The sequence below is a fragment of the Passer montanus genome, unplaced genomic scaffold (genome assembly GCF_014805655.1).
Source record: "Passer montanus isolate IOZ18808 unplaced genomic scaffold, ASM1480565v1 scaffold74, whole genome shotgun sequence".
NCBI classification, from domain to species: domain Eukaryota; kingdom Metazoa; phylum Chordata; class Aves; order Passeriformes; family Passeridae; genus Passer; species Passer montanus.
The window spans coordinates 477,619-503,400 of NW_024372592.1; the positions used below are offsets into that span (position 1 = coordinate 477,619).

A 25,782-nucleotide genomic window follows, 5' to 3' on the forward strand; every position below is an offset into this window, starting at 1 on the left:
CAGCTTCTCCACTGGACTCCCAGAGGAGCAGCTGCCTCTTCCACTGGATCTTCAGAGGAAAACTACACCTTTCCACAGGATCCCTGCTCCAACAGAACCACACCTGATACTCCAGGAGGGCTACAGCCACAATTGCAATTGGACTGCTACCAAGACCCTGACCAACAGGGTGTCAGGTTGTATTCTGACTCTGTCAGCATTGTTTTAGTTTACTGCATTTTTTATTTTATCCTTTTCTTTCCTAATAAACAACTGTTATTCCTGCTCCTGTATTTTTTCCTGAGAGCTCCCCCTCAATTTCAAATTTATAACAATTCGGAGGGAGGTCGTTTACATTTACTATTTCAGGGGAGGTTTCTGCCTTCCTTAGCAGACACCTGTCCTTCCAAACCAAGACACCATGCACGTCTCCCAGCCAGGCAAACAGCAGCCATGGAGAAGGGCTGGCGAGCCCACGGCTGGGGGAGAACAGATGGAGTATAAATAATCTGGCAGCCTGCAGACAACGCGGCAACTCACGGGTTATTAAAGAACAGCGTGCCAAGCCAGGGCTAGCCAAGCATCAGGGCATGAAGGAGCTGGGATTGGGGCTTGGCTTCCAAGGGAGACCAAAGGCACGCTCCTCTCAAGCTGCTGCAGCAGCACGTGCCCATCCACTGAGGGGGATGAAGACACAAAAACCCTGTTGGGCTTCAGGGCTACTCATGCAGCCAGGTCAGGATTGTCTACGAGTTAAAAGGATCCCATGAGTTTCTCTAATTTAAACTCTTCCAGCATAGAAAACACTCTGAAACAACCACAATGGTCACTAAATTCTGAGAGATGTTGTCTTTCTGAGAGATCTTGTCTTCCTTTTTTTAAAAATAACCCCATCAACATCTTGGAGAAAGCACTGCTCTTACTCTCACTACTAAAATGCACAGTTCATCCAATGGAAATTTTTTTTTTTTTTTTTTGGTAGGAAGGAGTCCTGTTCAATATTACTCTTTGGGCTTTTGAGTGTAGAAATAGAAGCACCACTCTGTCCATAATTTTTGGGACAGCTTTTGCCTGGGTGGTGGATGGTGCCTCCATCTGTCTCCTTAGGAGAGATCTGTCCCAACTGATTCCTTCCATGTCATTAGTTTTAGTATTAATTAATACTATTAACTGGTAACAGGAGACATCCAGAAGCTTCAGTCAGAAATAGGGGAACAGGGAACACGGGGCTGGGCATAATAAAGAGGGGTTTTTGCTAGAAAGATTTAGAGCTGGAAAGAACAAAAAACAACTTCAGGAAAGGAGAAGGGTAGAAGAATGCGACCAAAGGCTATAAACCAGGAACTTCTACCTGCCTTAGATATCTGACACCTCTCTCTCCTAGCTGCTCTTCAAGCAGTTTATCAGGATTTGGTTTAGGGATGTGGCTGGTAACAGCTCCATCCAAGCCAGTCATCAGGATTCACTTCACAGGAATTGGGAACAGGATGCCAACATGCAAAACCCAAGGAAAGATGATGAGCACCCAAAATCCTAGGTAGGATTCACTTGCCCAGACACATGTGTCTGAGGTGAGGATCCACCACATCTACATGGGATGCACAGATCTGGCACAGGAGAATGGAGAAAGCAGAATGGAAGGTCAGAGAGGATATCCAGGATCTCCTGTCTGCCTCTCTCCAGGAAATGAAACCCGTTCATCTTACACAAGCTGCTGGGCTGTAACTCTAAAATATGCACTGGTTTGTACTATTAGGGCTGTGTTTGGAGCATGGCTCCCTCTTAGAGAGCACCAGCAATGCCAGCACTGAAGCAAACCACTGAAATTGTTCCGCTTAACTTGAAATCAGGCCCTGGTAACATTCTGACCACCTTTATTCACAACAAGCCCTAACCATTTTATCAGGTGTCACCTGAAGCCCACGCCACCATTTACAGCCAGTACCAAACCAAGTGTGGGAGCATCCCAACAGCACCCCGGAATCAGAGCAGACACAGCAAAGGACACATGTCCTTGGGTTGTGGCCTTTTGGAAGGATTTGTGCTCCTAAGCCGTTCAAACATCCTTGAAAACTCTGTCTGTATTTATTTTTCTTCAAGGATCAACATGTTTTCTGAAAAGCATGGGAACGACAAAATAGCAGGTGCATTGCAAAAAGCTTTTGTGAGCAGGAAAATTTATTCCAGGATGTGCAGTTTGCAAAACACTATGTTTAGTAGCTGCATAATAGCAGCATTTTGTGACAGTTAAACATCATGTTCCTTTCTCAAAGGATCCTAAAGCATTTTACAAACACTTCCAACATATGGCCAAGTGTAAAACAGCACCAGGAAAAAAAAAAGAAGAAAAAAAAAATCCTGTTTGCAGCCTTCTCTCCTGATTTTTGCAACTGGCTCATGTGGTCTGGTGTCCTCTCCCTGGATGCCAAGAGGGCATCAGGGCTGTGCTTCTGCAAGGGGTTTTTGGAACTGCTGCTGAAGACCACCACATGCCAAGCTCAGCTCTGCCACACTTCTGAGCACTGATAATTCAGGCTCAAACCCGTGGTTTTTGAGTTCTCAGGCAGAACCCAACCCCTGTGACACCAAAACTGAGGAGTGTCACAGCAGCAATGGGCTGACAGACTCCTGAGAGCAGCTGCTTCTCACCCTACAAATGTGGCTCTGCTCTGCCAGTGCCACCTCCTGGGGACAGCTTGATGGCACTACAGTGACACTTCCCTCAGTCATGCACAGCTTTAAGGACAACATGGATTTAAGCCATAATCCAGCCCAGTGCTCATGAAGAGCAAGCACACACCTACACCCTGCTCAGCCAGGGAATTCTGCAGGGAAATGTGGAAAAAACAGAATGTAACTGCTCAGTGTGCAGCCACCATCTCTGCCAAAGTAGACATTTTCAGCTTTCCAGAAGATCTCTAGGAGTTGCCAGCTGCCAAACCTTGTGTTTTTTATCTCATCTAACAAACAACAGCTACAAGAGCAAGGAGCCCCAGGCACCGTGTAGAGACACTACTTCTGTGCTGGGTTTGTAAATAAAATATAAAAAATTAAAATTAAAAGGAAGTTATAAAAGACACCTTTGGATATGACACTCTTTGGTGGCATCTGGGATTCTACTTGAAGGTCCCACACATAATCCTTGTCTTTCTTTGCAAGATCAGTTGAGTTTACTCCCAGATATTCTCCTAAAGCCTTAACTCATGTTTAAGTCATTACTAGAGGAAGACTTGCTCACAGGCACAGATGACATCTTTTCTTCTCCTCCTTAATGAAGATGTACAAAATGGGGTTGATTCACCCTAAATGGGCAGAATAAAGTGATGCCCACACACAGAAAACTTATTCAGTCTCCTGCTTTCCCAGCACCAGAACCAGGGCTCAGACATCACCAAAATCTGAATTCTGCTCATCTTGTGCTCACCTTCCACATTATGATAAACAGATAAGTCCTAGACCTAATAATGGACCTAAACATTGACATTTTTCCCACATTTGGCCCCAAAGTAACCGTACTCTTGGGCCATTCAAGCATTCCAAGGTTTTGCACCGTCTTCTAAGAGGAACATCTTTGCAAGCTCCAAGCACACAGCACAGCAACTGGGATTAGCTGAATTCAAATTTATGACCTGCATGCAATAATTAAGTGGGTATAAGTCTGGCACACTGGGAAGAGCCAGCAACACAGCTGTTAGTCATAAACTTTTTTTTTAAAAAGGATGTTTCACGAGCCTCATCAGAAACATTCTTCCCTCTTTCACACAGACAGGAATAAAATTTACACATTAGAAATTCCCTTCTGTGATTTAATCCCTGCCCCACACAAAGCATTTTTGATCTTGAAGCTGCCAATGCAAACTTTTAATAGAGTTGGCAGATGGAAGCCTTGGATGAGATGAATGGCAGAGACCCAGAACTCTCTGCACGCCACTTCCATCCCAACACAGGGCTCCTCAAGCCCACATCCATGCCCAAGTCCAACTCCAATCTTCCCTCTTCTCCCAGCACAGCAGAGCTGCCACACTGCCAAAGAGCCTGGGCTATTAGCAAAGCGTCCCCAAATTAATGTTGCTAATTTGAGTGCATCCCAGCTGGGCAAGGAGCCTGGATGCCTCGTGGGAAGCTGCTGGCACATCCCTGCAGGGAGGGTGAAGGTGGCACTGGGGTTTTGTGGCAGCCAGAATGGGACATGGTAAGAGACTTATTCCAATTATAGAACCATCAAATTGTTTCAGTCAGAAAGCCCTCGAAGGTCCAAGTTCAACCATTAACCCAGCACTGCCAAGGCCACCAGCAAGTGCCACATCCACACATGAACTACACCAAATCCAGGGATGTTTTGGAGTATCCCAGTGGGCTGGGAAGGAACCCAGAGGGTCGCCAGGCTGCTGGTGGGGAGGGCAGCCTGGTCCAGCAGGTCCCCAAGCAAGAGGGGGCACTGCTGTGCTCTCACACACCTCCCTGAGCATCCTCCCACTGCCCATCCCACCCCAGCCAGGATGGAACTGCTGGAAACCAGGCAGGCACAGCTGTAAATCAGGATCACCTCGAGCCACCATGGTTAACAGCAGTACAGATTTACAGGGGAAATTAAAGGTAGTGTCTTGGGGCTGAAGCACCAGAGTGAGAATAAAGAAATTTAAAAAAAAGAAGATGTAGGAACAAAATCATCTCTCATTTCCTCTACAGGTCCCTGAGGGAGGTTTCTCTACCTTGTGGCTTGCAATCAGGTGAAACCTTTGGTGCAAGGCTTACAGAAATCTGTCCAGCTTGTGTAAACTTTTATATTCATAGCCTTACTATTGCAGTTATGTATGATGTCTTTGCACAGATCTAACAGAGTAAGACACAGGAAAAATAACTGGAGAAATCCCTGCTGGTCACCCCCAGCCACCAGAAACACCAACCAAGAAATAAGTCCCCACATAAAAAGTGTTTTATACAAACATCCAACTTGTGACCTTCCATGGTTATGTATTACAGCAAAGGCCTTTCCAGAGAAAGTTTAACATTAGCTACTAAACATGGCATGATATTTATTCATCAGGGGTTCCACAAGCAAAGGAAAAGTATTTTTACCTTGAACACTTCCATTGGAAGAGGAAAATTTGCTGCATCATTAAGGGATTTTTCCAGAGCGCATTTCCACTCAGTTATAGTCTTCAGAGAATAGATATCTAAAGGGATGACAATAACAAAAAGAAAAAAAGAACAACAAAACCAAGAGGTGACTGTTAGGAGATCAAACGTTTTTGGAAGACTAAAGTTCTTAAGTCATATGAATGGACAGAGCAAGAGAAATGAACAGTGTCTATACTCCAAGCTGTGCAGCATGGATAAATTCAACACAAAAGCAGCTAGCAGGGGCACACTGGAAGAAGATTGTGTTTTATAATCTGGAGTAAAACCCAGAAAAATTCACATCCTTCCAATACTGCTGAAGGAATGAGAATTATATTATCTCATTACTTGAAAATAGTGAAAAAACTCTCATTTTCATTTCTCAAAATACCTGATGTTTCCTAGTTTGAGGAGCCTCAGGTCTTCAGCCAACATTAGTCATATTTGAACAAAACAAAAATGATCATTACTAAGGCACCTGTTCATCAGAAAGTGTTTGGATTTTGGTTTTTTGGTTTTTTTAACTGCAAGGTTTTGGTGGGTATGGAAGAAACATTTCACCTAAATCTCTACTCAGACACATTTTTTGGCATCACACTCAAACCAGAGCATGACACCAGATCAAGGACTTAACACTTATGAATTTTCATCATTAAACTTTTAGGCAACATCTCTGTGCAGCTTCACATTGCTTCCAGTGAGTTTCTTTACACAGGTTTAATATTATTAAATCATGATATTAACAAGCTCTTTATGGTTCAGTGCAGTGAAATGCCTATGAATCATCAAAGGGAACAATGTAGGAAACAATGGTGTGATGAGGAACATTATATTGGATGTGCTCCTGCCTAGAAAACACATTGTTATCTTGCACGTAACAAGTTATTGCAGAACATTCATATCAAGGCCTCAAAGAGAGAAGATAGGTAGATAGATTGCAACAATTATTAAAATGGAAATGAACATTTGCTCAGTAATAAACTCGAACCTTGATATAGAGTGAAGAGTGTGGAGCTTTTCTTTGGCCAGTCTAGCTCACCACATTCACACCAAGGTTCAATTTGGCCCAATTTGCATTTAAATCCTGTACATCTAATAACCATATATATTTACTAGCTAGCAGAAGATTTACTGCTGTATCTAACAATTCTGAAAGAGGGAATAAAAAATATGTGTAAGAAAGAAAAGGAATTGGCAAGCACTGTTTCCACCTAGCACTGATGGTACAAGAGAATTTTATGCTGTGAACTCAACAGATTTAAGACCTTATCAAAGCAGGATTTGCAGAATCACTCACTGAAGTGGATGTATTTATACTTCCACTATATCAAATCTCACTACTTCAGAACAGACATCAAGGATATGCATATGAATTTAAACACACTTGAAGGGGAATGTTAACCTTTCAGGGCAGTATTTTTAATTCCTCAGCTGTCTGGTTATTAATGGGAATATAGATTTCAAGTCTTTGTTTACAGCATGTGCAGCGGGCACAAGTGTTAAGAAGCGCACTCTTTATCTAATTGTTCATTATTTTATAGTTTTGTTGTCCCACTTCTCTCTTGCTTGCAGGAATTCTGATCAGCATGAAGGGCAGGGAGGGGGACGACTCACCTCGTTTCTTTTTTGGTTTAATTTACAGGGAAATACTTAACACAACATGATTTTGCCCCATGCTGCAGCCAGTCTGTTGTTTCAGGTCTGACTTCAGAAAAACTCTGCCTGATGCTTCCCTGCTGGAAACAGACCCTCATTTTCTATTGTGATGCCAGTGAAGAACAGGAAAGATGAAACTGCCATTTTGGCCAACTCTGGCCACTTTTTGGGCAACTTTGGCTGATCATAAATTATCAGTGAAAACAAGCAGCAACTTCTCTGGGCAGTGTCAACAAAATTCAAGATACAGAGGCAACTCCAGTGGTTTCAAGGACCAGCAAGGAATATCACGTGCACATTTAATTAGTGGCATCTCGCTTATGCTGGGCAAGTGTATGGACACTAAATTGCATGGTTAAAAGAGCATAAAGCATTTTATTTAAGTGCCAGGGCTCCAGGTAATTGAACAAAGTGTACTGTGTCAATTTGTATTAGGGTTCACAAGCAGTGAGCAATTAAAATGACTGGCAATTTGTCTTTAAACAGAAAGTAGCACAAAATAGAATGATCTCGTCCTGCATAAACAGCCGAGCTCAGGCCATCAGTGGCTCTGTGCCAATTTGCACTAGCAATGAGGCTTATTCCATACTCAGATATACATCTGAAGGGGAAAATAAGCTATAACCCCTTTGCTTCAGTTAATGGCCTTGTGAGATATACAGAGTTGTTTGAAGAAGACAGCTGGGATACTGTTTCATAAAACCGTGGAATGGTTTGGGTTGGAAGGGACCTTAGATATCATCTGAATTCCAAGCCCCACAGAACCCTCTTTCACATTAAGTGGGTGATAGGATGTGGGTGGCTTCAGGAAAGAGACCCCTCATGTTTGGGTCCATGGGATCTCCTTTATCTGAGGTGCTCTGCATCCTGAAAGACTGACCTGGAAGTGAAACCTGTCAGGTGCCAGAGGTGGATCAACAGGGAAAGTCACACCCCAGACACAGAGGGAAATAAAGCTCAGGGTGGATATGTAGAATCCTAGTCGAGGGTAGGCAAAGCACTGCCACAAGCTGCAAAAGTGATGTATAAAAACAGCCTTGTTTGACAGCAAGGGGACACACAGCCTGATTTGGGAACAGCTACATGTCCTCAGCATCTCTTCACAGGAGATTCATAAGAGATTTGATAAACAGTGCAAGGCTGTTCCTTCTATCAATCAAGGAGTCACCTTGACTGGCTTCAGGTGTTCAAAATTGGTTCGTTGGTTTCAACCCCCGTGAGTGAAAACAAATAGGCTTAAAAAGATGTCATGTCATCTTACCTATGTTAGATCTATGTTAGATGTGTCTTAGCACCCTCTTTACCCTACCCATTATAAAGAGAAAGAGACTTCTCATGCAGAACTGCCTTCTGATGCCTGCACCATGGCAGGTAAATCTAATCCCTGATGTGTAAAAACCAAGATACTGCCCACAGAATCTCTCCTTTCTAAGAAGGTCCACACTAGGTCTTTCACACAGACATCTTCCTAGTCCAAATGCTCTTCCCTAAAGAAGTCACATGGGGATATACCCCTGGCACAGTCTCCAGGCCCTGGGTCCTTAGAAAACGTCTTTTTTTGAGTTTGTGGTTTAATAGCCTTATCCCTGAGTTTCTTTAGAGCTCTCTGCTGTCAGCATCTTGTCCTCACAACTCACTACTGCTGCCCTGACTGCTCCAAGACTCCTTTTGCAGACCTCTAATTTGAAGCAGATCCCATAAGATGAGCCACTTGGGGTTTTTTCTGTCTTCTTCCTCTCAGTTCATGTCTCATACACCTCATTAACTCATTGCACCTCATGGACACGGTGGATGGTTGGACAAGAAGATCTTAAAGGTTTTTTCCAACGTTGATGATTCTGTGACTCCATGTTAGGTGGACATAAATGATCAGGAGTGGAACAACCAGCATTCTCGCCTCCAGAAACTCCTCAGATTTCCACTCCTGACTGGCAGAGCCTGACAACTGGGTCAGAAAGGGGGATCAATGAAAGACCCCAGGAGAAGTAATCTGGAGAGGATTAGGGCAAAACAAGAAGAGTTCAGACCTGAAGGGTCTTTTCACAGCAAAATCCTACAAGGTTCAACTTTAGGAGATGTAAAGTAATGAAGAACTATTTAAGTCAGGAAGAAGATCTGGGCATTGAGTCCATTAATAACAATGCTGACTAAAAAAGTGAATGACCAGAGAAATGAAAGGAGAGGAAACAGCTATCAGATGAAAACAGGTAAGAACAAAAAACAGAAATCTTAAAAGTTACATCAAGGAGAGTTGAGAAGAAAAGTAAACAACTCCAGCAAATAAAGAGTCCAGTAACAAGTTTAGAGAAAGACAACTGAAAAAAATGAAAAGAAAGGCATGAGAGGTAGAGAAGGATGTACAACTGGATAAAAGGAGGAAAGAGTAGAAAGCAAATGGAATGAACAAAGAGGAAGCACAAACCTCCTCTGAGCCATTTCTATATTCCCCAAACCTATACAGGCCAAGAGGGTTCAGAGATGGTCAATGAAAAAGTTGTTTCTCTGTAACACAAAGACTCTAAAATAATAGTGGGTGATATTCATGCTCTCTAGCATTCACAACTAATTTATAAGTGCTGAGAAGCATTGATTCCTACCTACCAGTGAAGAAAAACACACACTTCCAAAAAGCACTCAAGACCCAAGTCCCAGACAAACTTGTGAACACGAGAATTGAACATGTCAGGGTCAACTCTCCTCATTAGGTGTGAGGGACAGAAGCCACATCAGAAACACCTTTCCAGAGGAGCTGAATTTAATACTCATGGAAAAACTTACACAGCACAAAGAAAATGAGGCACAGACCTGGACACATTGTTAACCTACACAGGAGAAGGTGGATCAATGTGTGATCCCAGACTGGCTTAACTGCAGTCCCAATCACTTTCCATTCAAGCTGGTTTGAACACTAAACTCAACCTCAAAGAGCTTCATCTGCAAGCTGTGATCTCCTGGTGTATCATATGGTCTGACAATTTGCAAAGACTTCAGCTGAATTTATTTAATAAACAATACAGTCCACCTGACCCACTCTGAACCCAAATTAGATGGATCTCACCTCCCATCTGTGCCACAGCCAGAAACCACTGACAAAGCAATGTGAACGCTGGAAAAGGACAAAGTATCTCAAAGCATCAGTGAACACCCACAAAGGGAGACAATATTTCAAGGAGGTTCTTTACCTGCAGGTGGGTCCATTCTGTATTTATTCTCTTGACACCAACCGACTGGTCGAAGTCTGCAATCCAAGTAAAACAACCACTGGTCATAGGATTCAGTCTCCTCCAATCCCACATAGCGAAGGCGTAATCTTCCTCCAACATTTTCAACCACACTAACTATCCAGTACTGAAAGGGATTCTGGGAATCCTGCAGCTCTATTAAGGAATCAACTGTAATGAGGTCTACAGGGTTTTTTCCTCGCAGAGGCTGTTTGAATAGAAGCAAAACTCCTTATTTTAAACTTTATTTGAAGACTTCTCAAGGAAACAGATGACAGCAGAAGATTATTTTTGTTTTTCACACCATCATCCAAGCGATCAGCAAACAGTCTGTTCTTCTTCTATTTTACCCAATGTCTTCCAAGTGCAAATTCAGAAGTAAAACAGAAAACAACAGTTGTGCTAATTTCTCAACCGACATCATCAACAACAACAACAAAAAAAAAAGAATAATAAAGGTGGAACAGCTTGTAAAGCACACGCTCCTGATCCACTCAAAGCCCAGTTGTATTGAAGGATTTTAAACAAATTCTCATGGATTGCAGCTGATAAGAACCAACCACAGGATTGGACCCTAATATTTACCTAAAAGGCGACTACTTTGTGCATGACCCAGAAATTTCACTCTGTGTACTGATCTCTTTCACCAAAGATCAGCTTTATCTTATTCCTACTGGCACAGAGAGCAAATTCTCCCCCCCAGCCACGGATGCAGGAGTCTGTGAGGGGTTATTCCAAAGCCCAAGGCACACAGGATTTGCTGGGTCAAGCCACCACGCCCAAAAAATCCCAGTGACTGAGGTTATTTGCTTCCACATGGTTATTTTCTGGGATCCCAGTTTTGCAGCCTTTTACACGTGTGCAACTTTCCACCTGCAAGCACAGGCATTAAAAAACCATGAGATGCTCTGCAGAACAACCCCTTTGGGGCTCAGTGGTTTTGTTTTGTGCCTGTGAGCATCTCTGTGTTCTCAAACTTTAACATAATGGTTAGATTTCTTATTTGTTATTAAATACAAGTTTGAATTCTTATGCAGTGTCTCAGTTACGAGCAGCATTAAAATGACCCCAAGACTTGGAAGCATTGGTCCCCAAAGGAGATGCTAAGCAAAGGCAAAATACATTAAAAACAAAGACTTTTTTTTTCCTGTGTGTTTGTCCCACTTTTACTTAATTAAACCATATAAACATCTCACATCACTTTTTAAAATATTAATTCTGTAAATCAAGAGTCAGTCCAGGATGGTTCTTTCTAACAATGGCTACAAAATAAAACAAGGATAAAGTCTTATTTCTCAAGAAGTTATTTTTCCTACTGAATATTGAAAATATTGAAATTTTGAGATGCAATCGATTTTCATACATCTCTCTTAATCCAAAAAAGCAGGCAAGAGCATGAGAACATGGTCAAAAATGCAATTAAAATAAACAAAAAGCTTATCACATGTACAATTTTAAACAAATTTAAGATTAACAGATATTTCTCAGAACAATGTATTTGCTATAATAAACTACTTTTCTACAGTGCAAGCTGCAAGCATCTGTATAATCTCTTCAAATATTATTTAATGGCAAAATGTAGTGTCAGAATTTAATAATACAACAGAAATCCACTTTAATGTGGATTTTTTCCCCTCTCATACAACTGCCTGCAACAAAATATTCTTTAATATGAAACGATGGTGTAATGATTTAACTTATTATAATAAATCCCTGGCTGTATCAAAGTGAATATTGCTTCCCTGATTTGTGTGCTAAATTTTAAGCCAATGGGCTGTCACTTACCCCATGAGAACTGAATGGCTAGGATTAATAATCAGCTTGCATGAAATATTAACATTTACCATCATGCAAGAACCCTTCACATGCCTAGCTGGCACGTAAAAAAAAAAATATTTAAAAAGTAGCACTACATATTGATTTAACAGTCTAACAACAATCTGCAGCACTCATGAACAGCAAATCTGTCAACAGGGGCCAACATACATTGCACGACACAGACAGCACTGAGCACAGAAAACACCAGGAAAGGGTCAGAAACTGTTTCAAGCCAACACAATGCTTTCTCTCTCTGCTTTTCTGCCTGGGGCTGCCTCTCTTCCCTGCCTGCAGGAAGGGGAGGTTTGGCACACACCAGAGAGGGGGTTGGAGACCATCAGATTTCTTGTGCCCACCTGGGCGTAGTCCAGGAATGGGGATGCAGCAGGATGAGGATGTGGATTATTTGGGGTCTGCACTGCTGTTCATCCCTTAGATGAGGGGAAAAAACCCTAATGGTATAATATTAAAATTCTCCCTGCCAGGTACCTTCATGCTGCTTGGGCATGTGGAAAAAGGATGCAGCTGTGGATGGTGGAAGTGACCAGGGACAAAATGATCAAAAATGGTGCCTGGATGGACACTGCCTTCCCACAAGCCAAAGTGAGCACTTTCACAAAGGTAAATTCCTGTATGCCCTTGCTCTCAGCACAGAGGGACAAAGAATGAGGGGCTCCTGCAGGATCATCTGTCTCCTGGGCAAATGCCCCCACAGCACACACAGGAGAGCAGGGCAGGCCCTGATGCAGAAGCTGACCCTGGTTTCAAGGTGAAGCTGTGGGATTTTTGTGCAGGATCTCAAGGCACACTGAGGCTTGTCCCAGATGCAAGCCACCCCATGGATTTGCTGCACAGACTGGGCTTTTGGCCGAATGGGTTCATCTAAAAAATGAACCTTTCTGCCCTTCTGAGGACACCTTACCCAATACCTTCCCCACTAAATGCGACTGCCAGATTTAGGTGGAGGGAATGCTCTTGAAGGAGCACTTCCCATATAAAGATAAACCTGACAGTGCCCCCATCAACCTACTAAACCCCCTCTCCAACCTGTGCCACAGAGCCACAGAATGGTCTGGGTTGGAAGAGACCTTAAAGATCATCCAGTTCCAACCCCATGCCACAGGCAGGGACACCTCCCACTAGGCCAGATTGCTCCAGGCCCCATCCAGCCTGGCTTTGAACACTTCCAGGGATGGGGCAGAGATGGATTAGCAGCTCAGGTCACCAGTTTGATGGGTCTAATGGGGCACTGAAGGGCTCTCCCTTCTGTGGATCCCCTCCATGCTCTACTTCTCCCACCAGGCCGAGAAGCAGAGCCAGCAGAGTCCAGGCACTGCTGACCGAGATTTTGGGGCAGGGCTGGGTCAGGTCCCAGGGCTGGCACACAGACACTGCAAGCACACAGCGAGGAGGAAGAGGAAGAGGAGGAGGAACTGCAATCTAATACATACACCTTCCAGCAAATTCGCAGGGGCCGTCCTGGCGCCGGTCAGATCCTGGATGAGAAACTCTGTCCAGTCCATGTATTTCTCCTTGATTGCTGGGGAAGGGGAGGGAAGAAAAGAAATGCTTAGCACAGCAGACTGCAGCTACTTGCCACGTAGCTGTCCTGGTGTATTTATTAAGAAGAAATTCTTCATTATTAGAGGGATGAGGCCCTGGCACAGGGTGAGCAGAGCAGCTGTGGCTGCCCCATCCCTGGAGGTGTCCAAGGCCACGTTGGACAGGGCTTGGAGCACTCTGAGATAGTGGAAGGTGTCCTTGCACATGGCAAGGTGTGGAATGAGATGATCCTTCATGCTTCTTCCATCCCAAGCCATCCTGTGACTGAGTCAACTTAGAAACATCTCTTTGGGTTTACCAGCTCTGAAGTTTTGGATGCAACTGCAACTCATACAAGGAAAAAAGCTGGTTTGTTGTCCAGTTCTTTGGGCAACCTGTGCACACAGTTAAATCTCAAAAAAGGGAAGGTGTTGCTCCACTGTAGCCACTGACAGTGATTTACAACATCGTGGCTTATCATCCCCATCTCTCCCACTCAGAACTGGCCACTGCCTGTGTAACCACTCGTTTCCTGCTTATCACCTGTGATTTATAAAGTCTCTCTGTATGTTCACTAATGACCTCTGGGAAAAAGAAGCTGTGCAAACTTTCAATTCCTTGACAGGAGACCAGAAACTCCAGGTGCTTTTCCAACAGAGTAGAAAAATCAACCCTGAGAACATCATATATCAGCTGCTGAGTCAATACACTAGCAAGAAGACTCAAAGTCTTTCCCTTATCAGGAACTTCTATTTCATTTAGGAAAAAAAATGAATAATTACTGAGGTAAATACTGTGAACCAGCATTAATTTAGGACATGTATGCAGTTTTAGAAATATCTACATTTTATAAATAAATAAAAATAAATATAAAAATATATAAATTTTGCCTCTAGTATTCACATTCCTGGTCAGTTCTTGTTTAAATCAGTAGACACATAAAGGCAATAATTCAGCATATCTCAGCTTGACAGACAGAGATGCCTCTTCAAATGCACTGTGCAGTTGCAATCAAAAATCCAGAAATTCGACTTTAATTCTACCTGCCTGTAAATGAGAATTAAATTACATCTGAAATTTTGTTTTCTCTCCAAACTAATCTTACTTATATGTGAGAGAATCATCAGGAATGCAGTTATGTTGCTAACTTAGAAACACCTACAAAAGGGAAAAACCACAAACATTTGAAAGTTTAAGCATTTCCTCTAAATAAACAACTAGATATGTTGTTTAAAGACCATTACCCCACAGTAATCCACAGGATTGGGCATGGATAAAGACACAAGCCATGCCCAGGGCACCTTACCTCAACCTCATTTCTGAGTTCTGCTCCTTCCCCAAAAGCCAATTCTCCCAGCTTGAGCTATACATCCCATTTAGTTATCTAAATTACTTTAAATGTGCATTTAAATGTACTTAAAATTATCAAACCTTGCACTGCTGGACTTCAGCTTCCATAAAATAGTGTTTGAACTTGCCTGGAACCATTCTAAGTCTTTTGCAGCACTGATTTCGCATGACTTCCAGAAGATTTATAACCTTTGCATTATTTAAGATGAAAGAACAGCCTGAGAAGAAATGGTATAGATATGGCACTTTCTCTCTCAACACTCCTGCTGTGTACACCTCATCAGTTCCTGTCCACCTACCTCAGGATAAAGAAAACAAGCTGAATTCTGGCACCAGGGAGAGGATAGTAATTGTGGTAATAAATGAGGCTGGAGTCCCTCTAGCTCAGACTTCTGCCTCTCCCTGAGAACAGCACTGGGTGCAGCACAGAAAGGTTCAAGTTTAACTCGATTTTGGCTCCTTCCCACAAAGTTGTCAGCCAAATTTCTGAATGCCAGAGCTTCACTACCAAGGAATGACAAATGTGATAAAAAGCACACACTTTGAACTTTCAAAGCTGGCAGGAGTGGGGGGGAGGGAGATGGGGGGAGAATAGGATTTTCAAAGTTGACAACAGATTAACAGATTTCAGGGGCTTCCACTTCCAGATGCCCAACTGGAGATGTCATAACGATGCCTGATTCACAGATCTGGCTGTCTGTCAGTCAGTCTCCCAGTGCCTTTCAGAGAGAGAAAAAAAAATAAAATAAAATCCCCTGTCCTTTTTGAAAGACTTGCACCTCACAGTTTGACATCTAAATAAGCTCCTCTCCACATTCAGATCTGGATTAGAGGCCTCCAAAGTCCAAAAGTCTATTTTCAGACTCTATTTTCAGACTAAACAGGCTCAGCTGAAAAAGAAAACTGGGATATTCTCACTTTCTAGGTGGTTTCAGAACCATCCTTCCCATACAAATCTAATTTCTAGGGTTTTCCTTTATTATGCTTTTGTGGCATAGATAAAACGACTCTGAAAACCTCTGAGAGACAGGAAATTGCACTGGAAGTTGTAGAAACAGGGATTTGTACCTTCCTCTGTGCCTACAGAGAACAATCAGCCTTCTCAGTTTTACAGTTCAAGTCACCACAGTGCAAATATTAATTTTTAGTAGTAATGAAGTGAATCTGAATGATCACAATATCTGCAAAAGCCTTTGAGGCCCAAGCAAAATGTTAAACAAATATATTCAAACCAAGGAAAATCTGCTGGGTAAATGAGAATAGCTCTCAGTGCAATGCATGGGTGCCCAACCTGAGCATCCCTCTCCAGAAATGCTGCTGCTGCTCCTCTGGCACATCAGACTCCTACAGCACCTGGGGACTGAAGCAGTGAACTTTCCATCACTATTTCCCATTTTCCCTCATTGCCTACAGGAAAAAGCTCTACTGAACCTCTCCTGCTGCTGGACAGGCTGGGAGAACTCTGCTTTTTTTCTGCAGCTGGTGGGAAGGGAAGGTGGCCAGGCTAAAGAATTCTGCTCCATGGTGACCTAAACTCCACTAGTATTCCTGTTTTCAAAACATTTTCAAAACATTAAATTAATTCAGTGAGTGGTCCATGGGCTTCAGACACCTGAAAAAGACCCAACATTTCCTTCCCGAATTCCTGAGGAGCAGCTCTAGTGATGCACCAGTTCCCAGACTCAGGGATGGGCTGGTGAAGGTGAACCACTCCCAACAGACCTCAGTGAAATTATCCACACCTGCAAAAGTAAAAACCAGGTTCCTGCAGCTCACTGCCTCCTTCCATGAAAAAAATAACCATTTCAGAGATCACCTTCTAGTCTGGCGAATATTACAGCTAATTCTTCAATGAGAAAGAAAAAGGACCTTTCCAACATCAAGACTCAGGTTATAAAATTGAGTGCCCCTTCCAGAGACCTGAACTCCATCAAGAAATGGATCATATCCAATATCCCTCAAATTCTTCCCACTTTTCTCCACTCAGTTCACCTTTCCCAGAACATCTCTGACTCCAATTCCTCCCTCCCCTTCTAACCCACTGCCATTTCCTCACTTTGGTCTCATTTTCCCAAGCTGTGTCCTGAGACTCCAGGACATTCGGACCTGGCACCACCTGAGGAGCAAGGACTGCTGCCAGCAGGCCACTGGCTGATGTGCAAAGCCCCATTAGTATTTATCATTTAAATGAGTATTATCATTAGGTTTTAGTATTTATCATCACGTTTTCCCCATCAGCTGCTCAAGCCCAGCCCTTTCCCCTTGCTCTGTGCGTGCTAACCATGAAAACCATTCCAAGAGCAGCTGGAAATGCTGGAGCAAGGCACACCCCATCCCCTCCAATCCCCCTGAACACGTGCCCCAGAGCCAGGACAGCAGCTTCATTCCCTGCAACCCTGCAAATCCCTGTGCCCTGCCTCAGCCTCAGCACATAATGGGTTCAGATTTATCTGCCTCTCTAGAGAAATAAGAGATTAAAAGCACATTCGCAGTCCCATGACAGCACTGAGGCACAGGCACTCCATTCAATGAATATGAGATACTATTATCACATTAGCAACTCTTGGGATTTTATCTCGTTTTCTAGTAGTTGCTGTTTTGCTAAGAGCCACTCCTCTCAGGTTTACATGGAAATTCTCATTTTCCTTTTTTTTATTTCCCCCCCCCAAGAACAGGACACTGCAAAGTGCAGGAAAACCCCTGAAATCTGAAAGACCGACAAGACAATGGGAAGAACATGGTTGGTTTTTTGCTTTCCATGACTGTTTTTTCCCCCAAGGCACCCATTTGATTGGCAAGAACAAGATTCAGGAATCTGAACTGCTGCGTTTGGTAAAATAAAGGAATGGTAGCATAAACAACTTACAGGCATACAGCACCTAAAAATAAGCTACTCCTGGAAACACCTCAGCATGCCCCGTGGATACATGTGCCCAACAAGCAGTAATATCAAATTATGCTCATTTTTGTCCATACCTAAAAAAAAAACAACAACCAAAAAACAACAAAACACTCCTCCTGCTGGGTTTCTTTTTTTTTAATAACCCAGGATCACCAGCAACCTGTCGACACCTCTAGTGGAAAATCCCCACTGGAACCCATCAACCTCTAAACAGCAGAGTTTTAATTTTCTCATATGTGAAGAACAGCATCTTAAACAGCTTTATAAAATGGTTTAAGATCTTTCAGATTAATCTGCTAAGTGACAACACTCTCAGTGTGGAAACTATTTTTATCATTAAAAATTTAACTCTTTCCTAGGACTGGAACAAACAAAAATAGTTAATAATGGGAATTATAGCTGGGTAGGATCAGCTTTTTTTCTTTTCCCTCCATTGTAAAATAAACTAAAATACCAGGATCTCATTAAAAGATTAATTTTCTAAACAAATAATTCAGGATCTTCAAAATTTAATACAGATACACTAATCAGATATACATATATATATATACACATACATACATACACACACACACACACATATATATATACATACAATAGATACAAGAATGAGATATACATTTAAGATACATTAAAGTAAAGCTGCTGGTGTCAGAAAGAAATGCCCAGAGCCTGGAGAGAAGGATCCCAGATCAGCAGGAGAGCACCTGAAGGGCAATACAAGGGAATTCCAGCCACTCCATCCAGCAGGGCTGGGGGGAGATCTGCTACAGGTCACCCAGCCAGGAAAACTAAGGCTGGACAGGGCTTGGAGCATCCAAAGTCTGGTGGAAATGTCCCTGTCCACGGCAGGGAAGTGGAAAAATATGATCTTTAAGGTCCCTTCCAACCCAAACCATTCTGTGACTCTGTGACAAGATATGCAGTTTTTTTAAAAGCTAAACAGCATATTGCAAAACTATAGAAAGCTTACAATATTGACATTTTCTTTTAATTTTGAAGTTGTCACACATTCAATGCAATATTTATAAGTTACAAAAATATTAACACATAAATGTTGCAACTATGTTATAAAGGTCTAAATGATGGAGTCGAAATGAGATGTCTTTATATCAAAATAACATAGAATGCTAAAACAATTTGTTTAGACTTCACCCATCAAAACAATTTGTCAAAACTGACATGTTCTCACAAAATATTTCCATTTTGATAAAGCAGCATTTTGACAGGAAACGGTTGAATCCCCACATTTTCATTCCTCTTGCTGAACTATTTACATCCCTGTGAACCAGACTGGATGTGGAAACAGGATGGGGGCTGAGTGCTGCCCCAAGTAAAGGCTCAGGCTGTTTCTGAACCCTCCCCAAGACCTTCAGGGCTGGCAACACACTCCACTGCATACCCTACAAAGCCAGATCCCCTATTAAGAATTTCCAAAATAAATCAGTAAAACCTATGTTTAAAGAAAAAATTTACTTAGTGCTTTAATGACATTTTTTTATAAAAATGACTATTTACTTTGAATTCTTTTGTGGGCTCCCTGAAAAAAAAGCCAAATGGGGCTAAAGACATCTTCAAACAATTTCTTTCTTAAAACTTTAAACAGTCTTCTCTTCTCACAGCAGCAGAGTTCTGTGGTATGAACTGGATCACAAAATAATGCAAATTCAGTCCAGAAAAGAAAAGGAAGTGCATCAAAAGCTGCTGATCTGATTTCCTTGTGGTGCAGCCACAAATATCATGAGATCCCAACTTCAGAGCTCAGTCACTGCCTTCTATCCACCTGTCTTAAATAAAGTGTTCAAGGCAAATTATGTAATATAAAGAGGATTTTCACGGAAACCAGAAGTCATAAGCAACTGCCCATCAAAGAATGCAGGTGCTCAAAAGACACTTCTGGACCAGCAGTACTCTGTGGTGCCATTCATGTGAATTTACCACAGGCTAATGAACAGATGCTGGAAAGAAGTGTGAAGTCTGTAGGAGAATGTGTAACTCTTGCATTCTCTGAGTAGATGATCCCTTAAGCTGTTAATGAATCTGCTTGATCTTAATTATCTCACTTTTAAAAAAATAAAACTGATTAAGTACAAACTTCAAATTAATGTTCAGCCCATGGGAGCTACTTAATTTAATAACAGTATTCTGCGTGTTTGTTAAATTTTCTTCAATATATTTGGTGTCCTTTGTTTTTTCAGGCTATCCAAACCACTCTGATCTCATTTCTAAGAGAAGATTACACTGTTGTTTCTGTGGTCCTGACCCAAGAAAGGGCCAGCACACAGACTTTAATCCTTGCACACCCAACACTGCATGAAAAAGCAGTTCTTGATTAGAAAAAAACCCAACAGACAAAGGCATGAACACATGCTTTAGGTTCTCACCTGAACAACTCCCTTACAGTTTTTTTCTATTCAACTACACTGAATTTCAGTACAATGCAACTTTCATCCTTTCTGCTGCCATTCAGCATTTCCAGAAATTATCTGCTTATATCCTCTGGGTCAAAACAAGCAAGTTTGTGAGCAAAAAGCTGCTTCACTGTCCACAGGACACTTTGCTTCCCACCATCCTTTGAGCCCTTCACAGATGTGCACACCATTCCCCTCGGGCTTCTCTAGTCTTTAATTAACTGCTATCCTTTTAAAAATAAAAAAGCAGCAATTGGTTTGGGAGCTGCTTTTTCATTTCTTGAAGCTTGCACTGGCTACAAATTCCAACCCACCTGCAGGGAACTATGGGTGGAAAAGGTGGATGTGGGATGCTGTGGGAGAAAACCATCAGTGTGTGCAGAGTGAGTGGATGCCATTATACTGATTTTTTTTTTATAATGCAAAAATCTAGTAAAAATCCCCTCCATTACCTCACTGCAGCTCAGGAAGCTGAACAAAACACTTTGTCATGGCAGAAGGGTCACCACCACCAACTACTGAGGCACTCCCACACAGTAGGATCAGCTGCCTTCACCCCAAACACAACATTATGGACACAGACACCCTCTTCTGACACCCCACTCTGTGGCTTTCTGCTTCCAAGTCCAACTGCCCAAGATCAGAAGAGAAATTTGCCTCCTAGATCCCAAGAGCACAGTGTGCCACAAACCCAGACCAGCCTGTCCTGACTCCCAGAGCACAAGAGCCTCAGGTACCCACCCAGCAGTAAATTATCTACTCCTAAGTACTGTGATTCATTACCTCCCTTCAGTCAAAGCCAATACTTGTCTTGCACTGAAGTATTTAAAATAAATTTTTTAGAAAATGGATAAAAAAGAGAGGGGTGCTGATAATGGGAAGGGACTCTGTCTTGGTGGTGTTACTTATCAATTGCAATCAGATGATGTAGATAAGGAACAGCAGCAAATCCATCAGCTCCCCTTGCACTTGTCACATCCCTTTGTTTCAAGGCTTCACCCAAGTGTGATCAGCACCAGCCAGCCTGGAATCACAGCACTGCTCTCCCTCAGGATCTGGGAATGGGGAATGGGGGAAGAGAGATGCAGGTGGGACATGGCAGGAGGAGAGGGGAATTAATCTCTTCCCACCCTTCACCTTGCAGGGATGCAACCAATTCGTTCACCTGGTCCTTCAGCACAACAAAAAGTCACCTGGGGCCATCCAGCCTCAACAGGTTGGAATTTAATGATGAAGCATTCAGCTGTTCAGAGCATTTACCACATAAGTCTAGCCTAGGTTAATTGCTGGGCTCGATGATATTTTCCAACCCAAACAATTCTACAATTATTTATTTATTTTTAAGGTGTTTTTACACTGATTTCACCCGGAACACAATTCTGCAATGCTGTCACCTAGACTAGGTACCAAAACCAACCCTCATTAATGCCTCCAAAAATTGGGAAGGGAATACAAAAATATCTTCTGGACACAACCATTTTTAAGTGGGTGTCCTGGTTTAGGGAAAATTTTGGGAAAAAACTTCTGAAGTGATCTTTTCTAGAAATCAAATTCAAGCAGCCCGCCGGCCCAACCAGTTCAGGAGGTAAACCTCCTTCAAGAAAAGTGTAAAAAAAACCTGTTTATGTAACAAGCAAAGTATTCACAAGCATAAAAAATGGATAATATTAAACAATGGAAACTCTCATTGTTCTGAAGAAATGGCAAATGCAGAAGGTCCTTGTCGTGGGGTTGTAGCTCAGCTCACTCAGTCTCTTATCAGTCTCTCCTGTGCTGGGAAATGCCACATCCCAGGCTCCAGTGGGTCACAAGTGTGAGCTCCTGGCGTTTTTCTGGGTTTTCAGTCCTGAGCAGGCTGATCAGTTCCAAGAAGAAGAAAAGCCACGGTTTGGGGAACTTCTCTGCCTCAGCTAGCTAAAAACTAACTAAAAGCCAAAGAGAGCTCTCTCCTGCTGTCCATGCTGCAGACAACACTGTCTGTGAGAAGGAAAGCTGAAGTTCTTATCTCTGTGTTTCTGGATACAGCCACCTCAGATATTCCACTGCTTCTCCTTCTCCCCCCTTGGCTCCCAGATCTGGTTTTAAAAGCACAGAACTCAATATCCAGCATAAGCAGAACAACTGGGGATACAAGCAGCATAAAGTCACCCTAGGAGACTGGGTCAGTTATCAGCAGGCATGAATGAAGGCTGAAAATCATTCTGATTTTGTTACAGAATCCAGCGTGGCAAAAATGGGTTGATTTTAGTCTCAGTCACCTCTGTGATAAATTAGGAAAAAACCTGACGTGTAACTACAAAGTCAGAGTGTTTCACCCAGAGTTAGCCATTTGTGCTCCTCCAAAATGTCTTACCTGAACAGAAATTGCACACTTTAAACAACAGCAGTAACAGTGCTCTCTGCCCCACTGAATTCTAGGAACAAGGTAACTGAATTTCACTGTTGTCAACAACAGTCTTAGAAACAAATCAGGACTGGCTGACTTAAATGATCTTGGATGTGTACACAGAGTTCCTGAAAGGCATTTCTGAGAGGCAGGCAACGCCTGGATTATGAAAGCTCTGCACACACCACATAACCATAGGGGTTCTTCCATCATTAGTATCAATGACCATTAGGGTGATGGCTCACTGTGAAAATGAGCATCCAAACTCTGCAGCTCCTGGCACTTAACCCCAAGCCTCCACGCACATTCCCTGATTATTTTTTCCTTCCTTGTGCATTAAGCACCGTGCCCAGGGCTCAGAAGAGATGGATCATGAGCACTGAGAGCTCCAGCTCCCAATCTCCAGACCCAGGAGTCTTAATGAAGGCCTTGTCAAATCAGCAGTTTGGGAGCTTTCAGGGAAAAGAGGGGGGAACCTGGTATTGTGACTGTAATTTTACATCAGTTTTTAGCCCATAGAGATAAAAGAATAATAGCAATAATATTGTGAGAGCCCTGTTATCGAGGGAAAATCAGCATCTTAACCAAGCAAAACCAGATCACAGAGCTCAGAGTGACTGCATGAGAAGGTTATGAATTCATCTGTGTGAGAAACAAGTACAGACACCAGATTCCTTGCACTTAGCAGGCATTTGCATCGTTATTTCCTTCCAAACTGTAGCCCCTCTGGGTGACAACCAAAAAAGTATTTAGCTATCTTTGCAGGCAAAGAGATTTACTGTGGCAGGTAGACAGAAATGCACAGACAAATGTAACTGAAATTGTAAAATCCTGAAAAGTTTAAAAGTTTTAAAAGTTTTATAAGTTTTTTAGAAGTAAAATTTAAACATTCTGACAGCCATGGGGGAGGATGTTTGTGCTGTTTGCCCAGCTAACAACTCTGGTAAAGTCTTCCTGTAGCGGTCCACAGCTCCTCGTGCACTAATTCCACACCAGAAACACAGAAAGAGGGGAAAAAAGCCTGTCTTCAAAGCAAAATGCTGAATTCCTAGATAAATCCCCATCCAAGTCAGAATTCCTAACCACAGCCAGAACTACTGCAAGCCAGCCAGCAGCTTGGTTCAGAGCTGAATCAGAATTTCTGGGCAGCACGGGCACACACTGGCCCATGCCAACAGCAGGTAGGAACTGGGGTCTTTCACATAAAATGACATTGCCCCAGGTGTCACTGGTGCCACACAGTGAAAGAAGGAAAACCTGCAGGTCTCCTGAACACAAACACCCTCCCCTTGGCTTGGCAATGGACACAAGAGGCAGCTCCACGCCCTGTGCCTTTGGGATCTCACAGACCAGCCCCAAATAGATTTTGTGGCATAACAACACCTAAAATTTATGGGCCATTCCATCCAGGGATGTCACTGCAGTATAAATATCCTGCCCAGGGCTCTGACCTCACACCTCCAAACTCCATCCAATTATCCCCCACACTAAGTGACTCTTCTCACTCCCAAACCCCATGGTCACTTTCTGAAGGATATTCTTTGGAGACAGCTCTGGAAAACCCAACAAATTTACAGCAGCACAATGTTCTTACATAAAGCATAAACCAGTTCACTGCACAATTATTGTTGTTCTTCCCTGGTAGTGCCAACAGTCTACAGCAAATATCCACCACAAATAAAAGCATCAAAACATAGAAGACAAATAGAGGGATGTGATGTCCAAGAAATCCAGTCTGATTTGGGGTTGGGATTTTGGGTTTTCCTTTTTTTTCATTTTCTGCATTCTACAGACAGAAGAGAATGAGTGTGGATGATGCTTGCATCATTTATTGCATGCATTATACTGTTTAATACACAACACAAGAAATACCAACTGAAAAAAAAAAGAAAGGACTGAAGTTTTGGTTAATGCTTAAAATTGGGGGAGTGTTTATTGTATGCATTATACTGTTTAATACACAACAGAAGAAATACCAACTGAAGAAAAAGAAAGGACTGAAGTTTTGGTTAATGCTTAAAATTGGGAGAGTGGATTTTTAGAATCACAGAATGGTTTGGACTGGAAGGGACCTTAAAGATCTCTTGTTCTATCTCTACTGTGGGAAGAGACACCTTCCAGGACACAAAGTGGCTCAAAGCCCCATCCAGCCTGGTCCTGAACACTTCCAGGGATGGAGCAACCACAACTTCCCTGGGCAGTGTGTTCCAAATATTTTTCCAATATTCTTTTTTTTTTTTTTTTTTCACCAGCAGTGATTTCAAAGGGAAAAAGCAAGCCATTACTAGTTTCAGCCTGACACTCCCAACACAAAGATGCATCCCAGAGGCAACAGGCAAAGGGATTCTTTGCTGGAAAACTCTGCCAGGACTCAGGGGGAGGCTGGTGCCACTGCACTTGAGTTAGTGAGGAATTTATGTTTAAAGAGGCTGACCTGAAACACAGGCTAGACAGAGCTGAAGGAATAAAGTAGTAATTTATTATAAGGTCTTCAAAGGATACACCTTGGGCAGTACAACAGCCTGGCTGTGGGCTCCAAGATGGACTTGTACGGTTTGATTTAAGATTTCCCTGTGACTCTCCCCAAATCTCACTGCTTACCCCCAGAGCTTGGGACAACAATGGAAATCTAACTATTCCCATAACCCAGCACCCTTCCAAATTATCATGGAAATAGCAAACAAGCCTCATTCACCACGACTCCAACTTCTGACACCCCATGAAGCAGAAACATATGTTTTCAAAAAAAACCCATCAAACTCATTTCACAATTTACAGTGTGTTCTGTAATTAATCACATTTGTATTGCCAGCTCCTAATGACTGAATCCCGTTTAATCACTCTGGAGCCTTTCAGCTGTGTGATGTGAGCACCACAAATCAGAACCTGCAGGGCCTGATGAACATTCATCATGCATCCTTCCCGAAATTAATGGTACAGTCAAAGCACAGCCAGGCCCCATGAGGTGCTCAACATCCTATGCACAAAATGTAAATTCATAACCATCATCACAACACCATCAAAGAAATACTCCATCAAGGCTCATTTTGTGCTTGCTAAACATGTGTTTTCTTCACTTGGAAACAGAAAAGGGGCTTGAACTATAAATCCCAGGATCAAAAACATCCTCCGAAACTTTGAAGAGTTTAAAACTGAATCAGAGATCAACGTGGAACATTATGCAAGGCCACGTGTGAAATGAGAATAACAATGTGCTACAGGACCTGAAACAGGAGCAGCTTTTCCACAGTGCTCTAAATTTCCTTTGAATTATAAAACTTTAGCTTCTCCATCAGCCTGGGATATTCTGACTGGAGATGATCATGCTCTGGTGAACCCAAATGTCTTCACTGCTAAATCAAGTATTTGTGCAGAGCCATGGTTCATTCAACTGGT

The 25,782-nt window shown here is 42.6% G+C and overlaps 1 protein-coding gene across 4 annotated transcripts in view; it reads right to left on the reverse strand.

The window, feature by feature from the left end:
• Positions 1 to 25,782, reverse strand: part of SFMBT2 (Scm like with four mbt domains 2) — a 108,757-nt gene that overhangs the window by 49,321 nt on the left and 33,654 nt on the right. For 3 of the 4 annotated variants that reach the window (XM_039730922.1, XM_039730920.1, XM_039730921.1), the window contains 3 exons: positions 13,247 to 13,335; positions 9,939 to 10,185; positions 5,059 to 5,156 (listed from right to left, as the gene is read on the reverse strand). In XM_039730922.1, the coding sequence (XP_039586856.1) occupies positions 5,059 to 5,156; positions 9,939 to 10,185; positions 13,247 to 13,335 (434 nt within the window). Of the gene's footprint in view, positions 1 to 5,058; positions 5,157 to 9,938; positions 10,186 to 13,246; positions 13,336 to 25,782 lie in introns of those variants that run through there. The other variant, XM_039730924.1, reaches the window with a different exon arrangement.